The sequence below is a fragment of the Galleria mellonella genome, unplaced genomic scaffold, assembly GCF_026898425.1.
Source record: "Galleria mellonella isolate WM207_F2 unplaced genomic scaffold, CSIRO_AGI_GalMel_v1 utg312, whole genome shotgun sequence".
Taxonomy (NCBI): Eukaryota; Metazoa; Arthropoda; class Insecta; order Lepidoptera; family Pyralidae; genus Galleria; species Galleria mellonella.
The window spans coordinates 904,298-919,766 of record NW_026442074.1 but is presented as its reverse complement, the minus strand read 5'-3'; the positions used below and the strand labels follow the sequence as shown (position 1 = coordinate 919,766).

The 15,469-nt window shown below is 36.9% G+C and overlaps 1 protein-coding gene across 1 annotated transcript in view; it reads right to left on the bottom strand.

Annotated features, from left to right (window-relative positions):
• The window catches only part of LOC113510332 (ubiquitin carboxyl-terminal hydrolase 32), a 61,632-nt gene extending 46,285 nt beyond the window's left edge, over positions 1-15,347 (bottom strand). The window contains exons 1-4 of the mRNA XM_052895925.1: positions 15,029-15,347; positions 14,710-14,944; positions 14,319-14,637; positions 2,985-3,213 (exon numbers count right to left, since the gene is read on the bottom strand). Of these exons, the coding sequence (XP_052751885.1) occupies positions 2,985-3,213; positions 14,319-14,637; positions 14,710-14,944; positions 15,029-15,086 (841 nt within the window). The 5' untranslated portion in view covers positions 15,087-15,347. The remainder of the gene's footprint in view (positions 1-2,984; positions 3,214-14,318; positions 14,638-14,709; positions 14,945-15,028) is intronic.
• Between the last annotated feature and the right edge of the window lie 122 nt (positions 15,348-15,469).

Genomic DNA, 15,469 nt, shown 5'->3' with positions numbered 1-15,469 from the left:
AATCCGACTGTTTTTTTTTTAAAGCCAAATTTATTTTATAGTATAACTTAGAATGGCAAACGAGCTAACGGCCCACCTGATGGAAAATAGCAACTGTTGCTTATAGACATGTGTAGTGCCATGGCCATAACAGAGTGTACTGTTTCGCCCATGATACCTACCGTGCGTTGCCATTCCTGAGGACTCAGGTGTTATTCCTCTGTACCTTGTAAATTCACTGCCCTTCAAACCGAAACGTAGCGGGGGGGACAGGGATTGTTAGTAATGGAGACTGAGAACCCTATTGCTAGCAATATACCCAACCATGTCGACCTCCTCGCGGTTCTCCCTGGAAACTATCATGGTTAATTCCTGATGAATTCATCATGACGGGCTGACTGGCCTATTTTCATTCTCATCTATCACCCTTCACTGGTGCTCCGCCAGCGTATCCCGTTAGCGCAGGCGGAGTTACCATACCATTTTCACCCATCAAAAAAAAAACCGAAACGTAGCCATACAAACACAACTGCTTCACGCTAGAAACGCGAATGGGACAAAGGCACCTAAGCAAACGACTTTTGTGCAAAGTCTCCCTTAAATAATTCTCGAATACTTTTGACAGTTTACGACCGCCATATTTGAACTATTGTTACCGCCATTGTTGCAGGCGCGTTGTCTTGCTCTGTCCCTATTAACTAATGCAATGCAAATGCACAAATTGCGCCAATTACCCAGTTAAACAGTGACAACCGACCAATTGTTTGCTGCTTCAACGGCATTTTAAGAACTCAATTTCTAAGGAGTTGAGAAAATTACATTTGTCTGTCTGTCGCAGTCGCATTTGTAGGTTTTCTGTATATCTATTAGGTCTATTAGGAAATATACAGTTCAATCTAAACACTAATCTAATATATAAAATTCTCGTGTCACGGTGTTTGTTACCAAACTCCTCCGAAACGGCTTTACCGATTTTCATGAAATTTTGTGTGCATTTTGGGTATGCTTGAGCATCGGCCAACATCTATTTTTAATACCTCTCAATGATAAGGGTGACCCACCCCTAAAATTTTTTTTTTTTATTTTTTTGACAATTTTTTTTATTTTTATTTTAATATGATTTAGCATTGAAAAATACATACAACTTTAAATTTTCATCGTTTTACGATCAACCCCTGTATTTTAATCGTTTTTTTTTTATATTTCGCAATAAGTGCAACGTTTACGCTGAAACTCTAACAATTTCATAAAAATATTGTGATGGACGGAACCCTAAAAGAACGAGACTAGACTCACACTTCACTATATTTTTACATTCTTGTTCAATAACATTAGGTCAGACAAACTCATTTGCATGAATACCACTTTTTTATACCACTAAGGTGGCAAATACGCATACGGACCATCTGATGGCATTACGCGCGTTGCTGACCCTGAAGAAATCTTTTTACCCCCATTTTGAAGAATATCATGCTATAGTCTCTTGGGAAAACCTCGGCAGGGAACTCGCTCATTCCATAACCTGAGTGTTCGTGGGAGAAAATATAATACTACATTCCTAGTTATGTTTCTCCCACCAAGAAGCTGTGCTAGCACAGATAGGGTTGCCACCTTTTTTGCAATTAAAGTACATTGGTTATTATAGGTAAGAAAAAAAAAGTACATAGCATTAAAATAAAGTATTATTTATTTTTCTTTATTATTAAGTTTAAAAACATACTTTTTATTGCTTTTTGCAGTTTGTATCAAATTTGTATCTCTGCTAAACAATTACACAGCATCTTTACAGTCTATATTTAAATTAAAGTAAATAAGTAATTAATTTTTTATCAAATTCAGAGACGTCTCGCCATTTGCTATTTATTCATCACAGAAAAAAAACTCTCTCTGTGAGTGCTGACACGGCGGGAATTAACAATAAATCGATATAATTCGTTTAATAAATAAATACTTAAAACTAAACATTGCAAAATCTCAAAGAAATCAAATCGTGCGCAATAAAGTATTTTCGTGAACTTTATTATTCTCATAAAGTATAGAGTACAATTACCTGGAATAACGTACAATACTTTATTTTAAAGTACGGGTGGCAACCCTAAGCACAGATGTCTTCAGTACACAGATGTAGTGAAATTATAAGATGCAAGGGTAATTATATACTTTAAGCTTTAAACACAGCAACGCTTGAGGAATACTATAAAGTCGATTGCTTGGGTACCTCTGTCCCATTCGTGTTTCAACCGTGAAGCAGTTGTGTTTGCATGGCTGTGTTTCGGTTTGAAGGGTGGGATATGGCGTGAACTGGGTACAGAAGAATAACACTCGAGTCCTCAGGAATGAAAACGCATAGGGGGTATCATGGGCGAAACAGTATACTCTGTTATGTCCATGGTACTGCTCATGTCTATAGGCGACGGTTACCATTTTCCATCAGGTGGGCCGTCAGCTTGTTTGCCATTCTAAGTTGTATAAAAAAAAAACGTTACAGTGTTCTTCAGATCTATAGACTCCACTACCCATTACTACTCCGACATATGGCACCTCGAGGGTATATCGTCTGGTTTTTGGTGGGTACACCCCCGCGCAACGGGGGGATTCCCACAGTATCCACTTTTTTTAATGGGTGATAATGGAATGGTAACCCCACCTGAGCTATCGGTATACACCGGCGGGGTACCAATGAAGGATGATAGGTGAGAATGAAGTAGGTCAGTTAGCCCATCGTGACGAATTCAACAAGAATTGTTCAGGTTGGTTTCCAGGGGGAACCACGTGGAGGTCGACCTGTTAGGACATATTGCTAGCAATGGGGCTATCAAACTCCATTGCTAACAATTCCTCCCCCCCCCCCAATAGGTCAGTTAGACCTCATTACCAATAATCCCTTTCTCCCCCACAGTACCCATTAACCTCCCACAAGGTGTATGGGTGTGCATAAAGCATTTTCAAGACGTTAAAAAAAAATAAAGGTGGCACTTCTATTCCAAATATGAATTTCGACTCACATTTTAACCGCTCCGTTCTCGGTCCCCTGCACGCAGCGCTGAGTCCGCAGCACAGCTCCTTGAAGTCCACATGGCCGTCCCTGTTCTCGTCGAAGGCGAGGAAGGTGCCGGCGACGGCCGCCCGGGGCAACGGCGGCGACAGCAGCGGCCCGAGGCTCTCCGCGTCCAACTGGCCCGTGGGAGCGGCGTTGCGGAGGGACCAGAAGCATTTCTCCAACTCTATTATATCCTGTGAATAAGTTACGCCAATAAATCACATGTGATGTGACATTTAGTGGTTTTTTTTTTTTGGTGTTTTAATTAGAGATAGGTAATATACAATATCTATGAATGAATGAATGAATGAATGAGTATACTTTATTTGCATTATACAATATAGGAAATAAACAAGACAATTTATAAACACAACGATACAATTGTATAAGTACAGTAAGGCGGTCTTATTGCCGAGAGCAATCTTTTCAAGACAACCTTAAGGTAATGGACTAATTGTTGTACAAGTAGGTATAATAGTGCTTTATAATTAAAAAAACATCTTTTGCAAATTAAAAATATATAAAAATTATATACATATATACATACATATATATATATACACATACATATATACACAATCACATACATATCAATCAAACAAAATTATATAATCCCATGCATACCATATATGTTAAATATGTACCCAATACTAGGATACATATTAATAATTATAGGCACAAGGAAAACAAACTATCATAAAATAAATACTTATATAAATAAATACATAAATAATGCCAATTTTTTAAATGAAGAAAAAATCAGATAGAGAAAAGATAATCTTTCACTCGTCGTTTGAAAGCATCAATGGATTTCGTACTTTTAATAACAACAGGCAATGAATTCCATAACCTAATGCTAGAAACAGTGAAGGAATTGTGATAAAATTTATTGGAATGAGAAGGTGTCACAAGGGAAAGGTTACATATTACCCGCCTTTTAAGCATTTTTAAAATCGATTTTGTGTCTATCCATTACAAACAAACAAATATATCCTCTCTATAAGTATAGATAATATAAATTTCTCGTACGTGTATTTATTTGTACGTAAACTTTCATTTTTTTTTCCATTCCATTAATAACAGATAACAAATTAACAATTGTTTTGTCTGATCGCGTCACTAGTCAATAGAAAAATGGCGGTAAAATTCGCATCAACATTGTTCACGGTGGCAAGGTCGCAAGGTGTAGGTCGAGTTCAAGGACGTTATTAACAATAGAACAACGTTTGATTGCAAATACTAATTGGCAACGTTTCACGAGTTGTGTCAAGTTTTTTTTTTAGGCATCTAGACGATAGGCGATACCATAGATAGAGAATTTTTTTTGATGGGTGAAAATGGAACAGTAACCCCGCCTGCGCTAACGGGATACGCTGGCGGAGCACCAGTGAAGGGTAATAGATGACAATGAAAACAGGCCAGTTAGCCCATCATGATGAATTCATCAGGAATTAACCGTGATAGTTTCCAGGGAGGACCGCGAGGAGCTCGACCTGGTTGGGTATATTGTTAGCAATGGGATTCTCAGTTTCCATTACTAACAATCCCTTTCCCCCCCAACACGCAGATAGAGAATCTTATCATCTTCCTACCCTTATCCCAATTATTATTTGGGGTTGGCGTAATGTTTTTTTTTTTTATCCATATTACAAAAAGATTTGGCTTATAGTTTTACGACCGGCCGTCTGCCTGTAGCCAACCCTCTTTGGAAACCCTTTCTCTCCAACATGTGACTGTGAAAAAGGCTCATGATTAGTTGAGGACTAATGACCTAAGCATTTACGTTGGGGGGAAAGGGGTTGTTAGTAATGGAGACTAAGAATCCCATTGCTAGCAATATACCCAACCAGGTCGACCTCCTCGCGGTTCTCCTTGGAAACTATTATGGTTAATTCCTGATGAATTCATCATGATGGGCTAACTGGTCTGTTTTCATTATCATCTATCACCCTTCACTGGTGCTCCGCCAGCGTATCCCGTTAGCGCAGATGGGGTTACCATACTATTTTCACTCATCAAAAAAAATCGAAACTGGTGTCAATTTATACAAATTTATAGTAACACTACAACTGCATTATCCAATTCCATGACCTTCGCGGTCGTGGACACCCGATCTTCTTCCGATATGGGATCAGTAACCACGTGTTTAGTGTACATATAAATAGATAGATAGATACTCTTTATTGTTTCCTCCAAAACATTACAATAGTAAACTTATTATAAATATAAACATATAAATTACATATATAAAAATATAAACTACTGTGCTACTATGGTTGACTGGGAGAGAATGCTTTTAGCATTAAGTCCGCCATGTACACATATTTGTACTAATGAATAAATAAATAAATAAATTAAAATATTATATAAATATAAAAACAGCTATGTAAACATTACATATATTTACTACTAACAATCCAACCCGACTTAGGGGGGAAGGGATTGTTAGTAATGCGAACAGTCCCATTGCTAGCAATATACCCTATCAGGTCGACCTCCACGTGGTTCCCCCTGGAAACCATCGTGCTAAATTCAAAGTGTATTTATCACGATGGGCTAACTTCTTTTTTATACAACTTAGAATGGCAAACAAACTGACTTTTTAAACCGACACACAACCATGCAAACACAACTGCTTCACAGTTGAAACACAAATGGGACAGAGGTACCCAAGCAAACGACTTATGTACAAAGTCTTCCTCTGGTATGTGGACTGTATGTTAATTTTATAACCAATATACCATAAATAGCTACAACAGTTACCATTCCATTTTCACCTATTAAAATACTGGCGTAACAACACAAAGTAGGACAAACAAAACAACAGACAAACCACGCTGTATACATATTGTAACAAAGAGCAATGTTACGCAAAACAACGAGTTACATTGACTATTACAATATTTTACAATGTCACGTGTATGATTCAATAAATTTCCATTATTAAACAAACCGCTTATTTACAACTAGCTGTTGCCCGCGACTTCGTCCGCGTTTTCGTAAAATACGTTGCCTATGTCCTTCTTTACGGTTCAGTGGTTTTGATGTAACAGACACATTTCCCTTCACCGCTCTGCTCCTATTGATCGTAGCGTGATGAAAAGTATACTATAACCTGCCCAGGAGTATGGAGAATAATTGTACCAAGTTTCGTTAAAATCCGTCGAGTAGTTTTTGTTTCTATAACGAACATACAGACAGACAAACAGACCGACAAAAATTTTACTGATTGCATTTTTGGCATCAGTATCGATCACTAATCACCGCCTGATAGTTATTTTGTAAATATATTTCATGTACAGAATTGACCTCTCTACAGATTTATTATAAGTATAGATTTACAGTGGCACCCTGCACTTTGGTTATATTTTGTTAAGAGAGGGACTGGCTGAAAACCAGCGCTGTGCAGCTGTTCACATTGCGCTTGGACACTCACAGCATCAGCTGAGCTGGTTCCTTTTGCCTAGTACGGGACACTTCATGTATATGTATTTTCTATATTTTATATTGTAATTGTGTGTTTACTGGCAATAAATGTTTTCTATTCTATTCTACTTATTACAGTGACTCGAATTTACAGGGTACAGAAGAATAACACCTGAGTCCTCAGGAATGGCAACGCATGGGGGGTATCATGGGCGAAACAGTATACTCTGTTATGTCCATGGTACTGCTCATGTCTATAGGCGACGGTTACCACATTCCATCAGGTGGGCCGTTAGCTTGTTTGCTATTCTAAGTTGTATAAAAGAAAAACAAAAGATCGAATCCTCATTTCTAGTGCGCGAATTATTGCATTTCGGGAGCGTACATATGTATAATCATCATCATCATCTCACCCATTATCCGTCCACTGCTGGACATAGGCCTCTCCCATAAACTGACATAAGGAACGGTCCTGAGCCACTTGCATACACTGGCTCAGCTGCAATGCATTAGTCTGCATTACTAAGAATCCCCCCTCCCCCCCCATGTGGACTACTTATTATGCAGATCACGCGAAACAAGTTTCGGTTATAGGCCAGTTAATAAATAAATAAAAAAACGTCATAAGAAATCAATACATCGATATTTACCTAAGAACAAGGAATTACATAGAAAAACTGTAAATTATATGATTGTCTCTGTTCTTCTTATGTAAATGTAATTAGTAAAAAGAGGACAAAAGATACACCATCAGTTGCTATTTTTGTCAATCCATAGCAGACTAGTGTATAGAAAATGTTTGATGTGTCAATTATTTGTCAATGACAAATATTACATTACTAGATTATATATTCGACAGAGTTTATGTAGAAAGTATGTGAGCGGGTTGTATCTGAATTTGATAGGGTTATACGGCCGTATAACATTTTCTATACACTAGCCTGCTATGAATTGACAATTTTATCACTCCTTCTATGTAATTCCTTGTTCTTAGATATTTGCTCTTAGATATATATTCTACCAGAGGGAGACTTTGTACAAAAGTCGATTGCTTAGGTACCTCTGTCCCATTCGTGTTTCAACCGTGAAGCAGTTGTGTTTGCATGGCTGTGTTTAGGTTTGAAGGGTGGGATATGGCGTGAATTTACTGAGTACAGAGGAATAACACCTGAGTCCTCAGGAATGGCAACGCATGGGGGGTATCATAGACGAAACAGTATACTCTGTTATGTCCATGGTACTGCTCATGTCTATAGGCGACGGTTACCACTTTCCATCAGGTGGGCCGTCAGCTTGTTTGCCATTCTGAGTTGTATTAAAAAAAATACATTCAATGGTAGGCAAGATCGATATTGGGGGCTGATTTTCTGAGCTGGCAGTACTAAGATGACATAGATTGTAAAGGCAGCCCTTGTAATGTAACAGGGCGTTGAACTCGACCGCTTATCTATGCACAAAGTGGATTACCGTAGATAATGATTGTAACGGCCACAATCGATGCTTCCATTTAATATAATGGCCTATCGATAAATAAACTCTTTGAATTATAACATAAACATATTGATCGATTCAAATGCTACACGGCTTAGTAGACATGTTCGGTTTCACAACGTAAAATTGGGTGGAATCACTTTTTTAATCGGATATGTTATTTTTCGAAAATATTAATTTGTGATTGGAACTCAACCGCAATGCAAATTTCCATATTTATACGTAGTTCTTATCTTAACATTTTTTGTTCAGTTTTGGAAATATGATAGAAAATGATAGAAATGATGCAAGGGTTCCGCGTCAGAGGTGTTCTTCTCTAGAAATCTGTCCGATTACAGAGTAAGGACAAACAGGTATACGACCCCGGCCTCCCGAGCCGCTGCAGTGTTCCAGTCCTTTCCGCAACTGCAGTGCCCCTCCCCCCTTTCGTTTCCCACATAAGTCCCATATTCCTTTTATTTACCAATTCCCTTTACGCATTTCCAACGTTCCCTTCCTTTTTTCCTCAATCCTTTCCTCGAAATCGTAAATGGCGGAAACCTCCGACAAATGCATTCCCAAAGAGGGTTGACGTCAGGCAGGCGACCGGTCGTAAAGCTATAAGCCAAATCTTTTTGTAATATGGATAAAAAAACATGTTACGCCGACCACAAATAATAATTGGGATAAGGGTAGGAAGAAAAAGAAGAAACATAGCTACAGGGGTTCCACCGGAACCAGCTTAATTGTGAGAAAAAAAACTCTGGAAACCTCTGCTCTACGTATTATAGCATAGTGCGAGTATGCAATATGAATCGGTCAGGTGCGAATTGAACTCACACGCCGAGGGTTCCGCGCCTAAATAGATAGATAGAAATAAAATTACCTTTACTGCTTTTGTTATACGAAATAGATATGTAATAGTTATTATTATTGATACAATTCATAATATCTGATTTTGGGTCATAATTTTTTTATTAAAAACTGAAAATGTATAAATCTATTATATATATATTTTTTATACAACTTAGAATGGCAAACAAGCTGACGGCCCACCTGATGGAAAGTGGTAACCGTCGCCTATAGACATGAGCAGTACCATGGACATAACAGAGTATACTGTTTCGCTCATGATACCCCCCATGCGTTGCCATTCCTGAGGACTCAGGTGTTATTCCTCTGTACCCAGTAAATTCTTCAAACCGAAACACAGCTATGCAAATACAACTGCTTCACGGTTGAAACACGAATGAGACAGAGGTACCCAAGCAATCGACTTTTGTACAAAGTCTCCCTCTGGTATTACTGCATAAATATGTTTTTATTTTTTATTACTACTAAAAATCTGAGCTACTTAGAAACATCGTTTTGTTTTTCTTGTAATATTTAATCTTCAAATTCACATATATCTTTATAAACTGTAATTATTTCCGATTTATCGCAACTACTCGAAATAGAATTTTCCAAATTTGGCATTGATCAATATTTTTGTAATAAAAATATATGTAAAAAACTGAAACAAGAATTAATTTATACAGATTGTCCTGCTTACAAGTCATGGTATTTTATAAAAAAACAGCGGACAATATTTTTATAATATTTAATTTATCTCTTCACTCGCGTGTACATTATAGTTTCAGTTGGAAAAGGAGAAGACCACAGATAAGAGAGTACACACTGTCTTAAAAAAAAATACTACAAGAGTTGCCATCTATGAATAATATTAATAATATTTTTGGACCTTTAGTGAAACACACTTAATACTCCAACAGTATTGTTTACAAGTCCAATTTTATCTTTACTATCTAATCTCATTTTTGCATATGTAACAGTGTTTTTGTTTGTTTGTTCATTGCTCAATCATGTATAAACAATTTATTTACGCATCGCACACTAGGACTAACAAATATTTTGGTTTATTTCGGGCTACAATCTCTATGTTGATAATATTTAAATAATTTGACCACAAAAACATTGTGGGGTTTGCATCATCATTATCATTTCATAATGATGATAAATGTCCCCACAATGGGGTGGGGGGGGGGGGGGGAACTAGTTTACATTAATGAGCTGTAACAGACCCATCATCAATACACTATATCATGATGATTAAATGTCCTCGCGGTTCCCCCTGGAAAGATATAATATATATATATATATATATATATATATATATATATATTCTTAGTCTGCATTACTAACAATCCCTTTCCCCCCACATTTTACTTATTATATATATATGTAGACTGAGAATCCCATTGCTAGCAATATACCCAACCAGGTCGACCTACATGCGTTTCCCCTTGGAAACTATCATGGTTAATTCCTGATGAATTCATCATGATGGGCTAACTGGCCTGTTTTCATTTTCATCTATCACCCTTCACTGGTGCTCCGCCAGTGTATCCCGTTAGCGCAGGCGGGGTTACCATACCATTTTTACCCATAAAAAAAAATAGGTAAAATGTATGTAGTTGTATGTAAGTTTTAAAATTTCGATGCACGTCTACTAGTAACAAGTAATGTACATAAAAATAACAATTGAACTAGTTTCTAGAGCAGTGATTCTCAACCTTTTTTTTGTTGCGGCACTTTTTTTAACGATTTCGAAATTTGGCGGCACACAAAGAAAAAGATAAAAATTATTTACTTACTACAACACACCGCATAAATAGTTTATGACAAAAATTTTAAATATTTGCAAAATTCGGCGGCACACTTTTAAAATTTGGCGGCACACAAAAGTGCCGCGGCACAGTGCTTGAGAACCACTGCTCTAGAGATATAACACTTTGATTGTTGCCACAGCAGATTATTCAACACGTTCTAAATAACAATTATTTCAATTAACAATTGTAATTGCATGCCTAAGAGTAACAAATAATTGGTTATGTAATTTAGACAAATTATTCGGAGGCGCTCTAAACACAAACAAAAATAATACGCTTTATAAGTCGACAATACGCCAAGGAAAGGAACGTTACAAAAATAAGTATTTAAAAAAGGAACAAAAAAAAAAACAAAAGAAATACGGAAAGCAGAGCGGGAAGACTTCGAAATGCGTAGCCAAATGCGTACCAAAAGGAGACTTTGTACAAAAGTCATTTCCTTGAATGGCATGGCAAACAAGCTCGCAGCCCACCTAATTTAGTTAGTTAGTTAGCTTATCGTGATGAATACACCTGGAATTCATCATGATGGTTTCCAGGGGACCACGTGGAGGTCGACGTGACAGGGCATATTGCTAGCAATGGGACTGGTAGTTCGCATTACTAACAAATCTCTCCCCTGGCGTCCATGCTATAGTGACCATTTACCATCGGACGGACTGTACGCTTGTCTGCCACCTCAGTGATATAAAAAAAAAAAATAAACAAGAAAAACTAGTAAAAAATAAAGAGACAAAGTATTTGTATACATTGTATTGCTACCAAGAGAATTCATTTGCATTGTTGTATGTAACATGTGGTATAAATAGAGGTAATTCAGATAATGTTTGCATTCCTCTTACAATGACAAACTACATTATATTTAATAAGCTAGCTATCTCACTAAAAGGTATTTCTAGTATTACCTTGTTCTATTAATTAGCTATAATGACATCATTGATACAAAAAGCATTGTGTGATAAGAAATCACTAGACAACTACCGATTGACACTTTCATTTAAGTGTTTATGACTGGCTTTTCAACATTTACTACTAGCGGCCCGTCCCGGCTTCGCACGGGTGGACCTTTTTACGACATTTCAAAAAGTGGTTATTGTGACATAACGATAATAGTTGGACATATAGTATAGTATAGTATCGCGAAGTTTTTTGTAGTTATTAATATTTTCTTCAATATTGTAGAACATAATTTTGTTCTATCACCAATAGTTTTCGCAGCGCACGCGAAGAAAGATTTTTTTTTTTTTTTTTTTTTTTTTTTATATAACTTAGAATGGCAAACAAGCTGACGGCCCACCTGATGGAAAGTGGTAACCGTCGCCTATAGACATGAGCAGTACCATGGACATAACAGAGTATACTGTTTCGCCCATGATACCCCCATGCGTTGCCATTCCTGAGGACTCAGGTGTTATTCCTCTGTACCCAGTAAATTCACGATATTTTATAGCATTTTTTTTACACCTTAAGTTACATTACTAAAGTTTTAGCCAGAATCCCAAATCTTTCTAGCAATAAATATAGCCTTTGTTACTCAGGGTGAATGTAGCTTTGTAATGGTGAAAGAATTATTGAAATCGGGAAATTAGTTTTTGAGTTTATCCATTACAAACACACACAAAAATACCAATTTTTTTGGGGAGGGTCACCCTTATTATTGAGGGGTATGAAAAATAGATGTTGGCCGATTCTCAGACCTACCTAATATGCACACAAAATTTCATAAAAATCGGTAAAGCCGTTTCGGAGGAGATGCAACAAACACCGTGGCACGAGAATTTTATACACACTATATATATATATAGACTGATGAGTTTAGGGGATACCATGTGGAGATGAACCTGATAAAGTAATATTACTAGCAATAAGGCAGTTTCAGTCCACTATTTACCATCCCTTTCCTCCCAATGACACCTATTATTTGATTGATTCTCTATGATACTGTGTATTATATGAAACTAAACAATGAAGATTTGCTTAGATCTAGAGATCTTGCCTAAATCTAGAATATAATATACACCAGCCACTGGCGTGTTGGTAGTGCACATTATGCCAAGTCTCATAAAAAGTGAAATAGAGGGAGACTTTGTACAAAAGTCGTTTGCTTGGGTATCTCTGTCCCATTCGTGTTTCAACCGTGAAGCAGTTGTGTTTGCATAGCTGTGTTTCGGTTTGAAGGGTGGGATATGGTGTTAATTTACAAGGTACAGAGGGATAACATTCGAGTCCTTAGGAATGGCAACGCATGGGGAGTATCATGGGTGAAACAGTTTACTCTATTTTGGTACTGCTCATGTCTATAGGCGACGGTTACCACTTATCATCAGGTGGGCCGTCAGCTTGTTTGCCATTCTAAGTTGTATAAAAAAAAAACAGTCTAACAGTCTAACAAGAGATCTATCTATGACAAGGACATCACACAATGTTATTGTGATCGGTGACAAATATTACATTTATGAATACAAATACACTAATTCAATTTATATGAATAATTTTTTTTTTTGGTGAACGAAAACGGAGTGGTAACTCCGCCTGCGCTAATGGGATATGCTGGCAGAGCACCAGTGAAGGGTGATAGATGAGAATGAAAACAGGCCAGTTAGCCCATCATGATGAATTCATCAGGAATTAACCATGATAGTTTCCAGGGGGAACCGCGAGGACGACCTGGTTGAGTATATGTATATGAATAATTGATTTTTCTGTATCTTCATTTAAGGAAATATTTTAATTTTGATTTCATACAAATTACACCTAAACTGATTATGGTATGGGCTAACCCAATACCATAGGAGAGAAAGGGATTATTAGTAATGGGATCTACGCACAATGGCCCAAGTGAGAGGCTAAGTGTGGAAAATGGAGTCTTTTTCACATAGTAATGGGATCTAACTGACCTATTGCCAGTAAAACACCCTATGAGGTTGACCTCTATGTGGTTTCCCTTGGGAACCATCATGGTTAATTCCTGATGAATTCATCATGATGGGCTAACTGGCCTGTTTTCATTCTCATCTATCACCCTTTACTGGTGCTCCGCCAGCGTATCCCGTTAGCGCAGGCGGGGTTACCATTTCATTATCACCCATTAAAGAAAAAAACTAATATAATATTAAGTCTAAACTTATAAGTGTCACGAATCCATAAAATTTTTAGACACAAAAAAGTAATATTTCTCAATAAATTTATATTTTCGCACCCATATTCCTATGCACGTAATGATCATAACATTTGCTATTATGTAAATATTAATAGAAATATTATGAATAGTTTCCATATCTGTATGATAATGATTCCATATCTGATGAATAGAAGGATAAATAATATCTAGTAGAGTTTAATTGTTATAAAAAAAAGTGTTTCAGGCTGATTGTCATAACAGGTAATGAATGGTTAATTATTTAATTGAGTGAGTTAGACATAGTTTTTGTACTTTAATGTAAAAAAAAATATGTACTGTTTTACTTAAGACTAGACATAATTTCCTAGTTAAAAAAAATTAAAATTTTGTTGCATCTTGTATTAAGCAGTTAAAAAAAACATTTTGTAAATAAAAGTAATAACATGTGTGTCTTCATGCCAAAAGACAAACACTTTGCATGATTACAAAATTTATTTTCAATAATTTCATCCTTCATTAAATGAGTTCATGATCAAACTTCAACAAGTTTATATGATTTGATTAATAGCAAACAAGAGTCAAGTTTACAAGTGATAGTGATAAAAGTACTTACCCTCTCTTCCAAATGGGTTACACCGGCCAAGCTCTGGTAAAATGTTGGTGTCTCCAACTCCTGTGCTATGTTCCCCCTTTCCGCCAACAACCACTTGGACAACACTGTGGCATCTTTGTGTATGAGTAGCCATGACCTGAATTGCTCAAATGTGACCTTCTCCCCAGGACCAAATAAACTTAGAAGTATTTCCGTACTTCTTGGTGCTTCGGTCACTGGTAGAGATGTATTCTCAAGGTGTAGGGCCTTCGCAAAATCTCTCTTATATATGTATGTGCCATTGTCATTCTGGTTGTTTACGTAGAGTGTCCAAAGAAACCTAAAAGAAATTTAACATTGTTGTCACCTGCGTATATAGTGAACTGAATGGTTTTATATTTTCTGTTCTTACTTGATCTTTTCTTCTAAACTTCCTTTTGTGAGCACTACGATTCCACGCAACAGATCCCTGAAGCCGATACCTCTTTTGGTACCTCCACAGGCCTGGTACAGCCACTCGGCCACTTCGTATGGCACTCCATCGCACAACACTTCATGAACGAACGCTTCAAGGCTCAAGGCCGTGCCGCTTGGCGCAGCGCATCTTTTGAACGCCTCACGGATACGTCTCACCTCACTATCAGACACTGTAAATAAAACAACACATTATGCTGATATTTGACAATTTAACAACGCACATAGTGCAATTAACTTTTTGCACATTCCCGTACCCCGTTTTTCAGCATCTTCATATGATATAAAACTAGGTTTTGAGTCTTTCGCACCCATATTCGTATGCACGTAACGATCATAACATTTTTATAGGCGCAATAAACACAAAGAAATAAAAACTACTACAGCTGACAGCTCACGTCGTATGATCTGCCTGCAGCCATGTTGAAATGTGTATTTTTTATTTTACTTTTTTTTGTTCTGTTTTCCTTTCTTTTATTGCACAGATCAGCTACTTTACAATGTTTTGTGTCATTATTCAATTGACAAGTTAATAAGCTCGATTCTAAACTTAATCTAATATTTTAATTCGATAGTTACGCGAAATTACTGTTTGGTCCATCATAAATTGTATAAAAATTTTGATTGATGAAATTTAGTTGTAAATCTTAACATAGATTGGGCATATTATAATATCTACGACACTAATGACTAGGTTG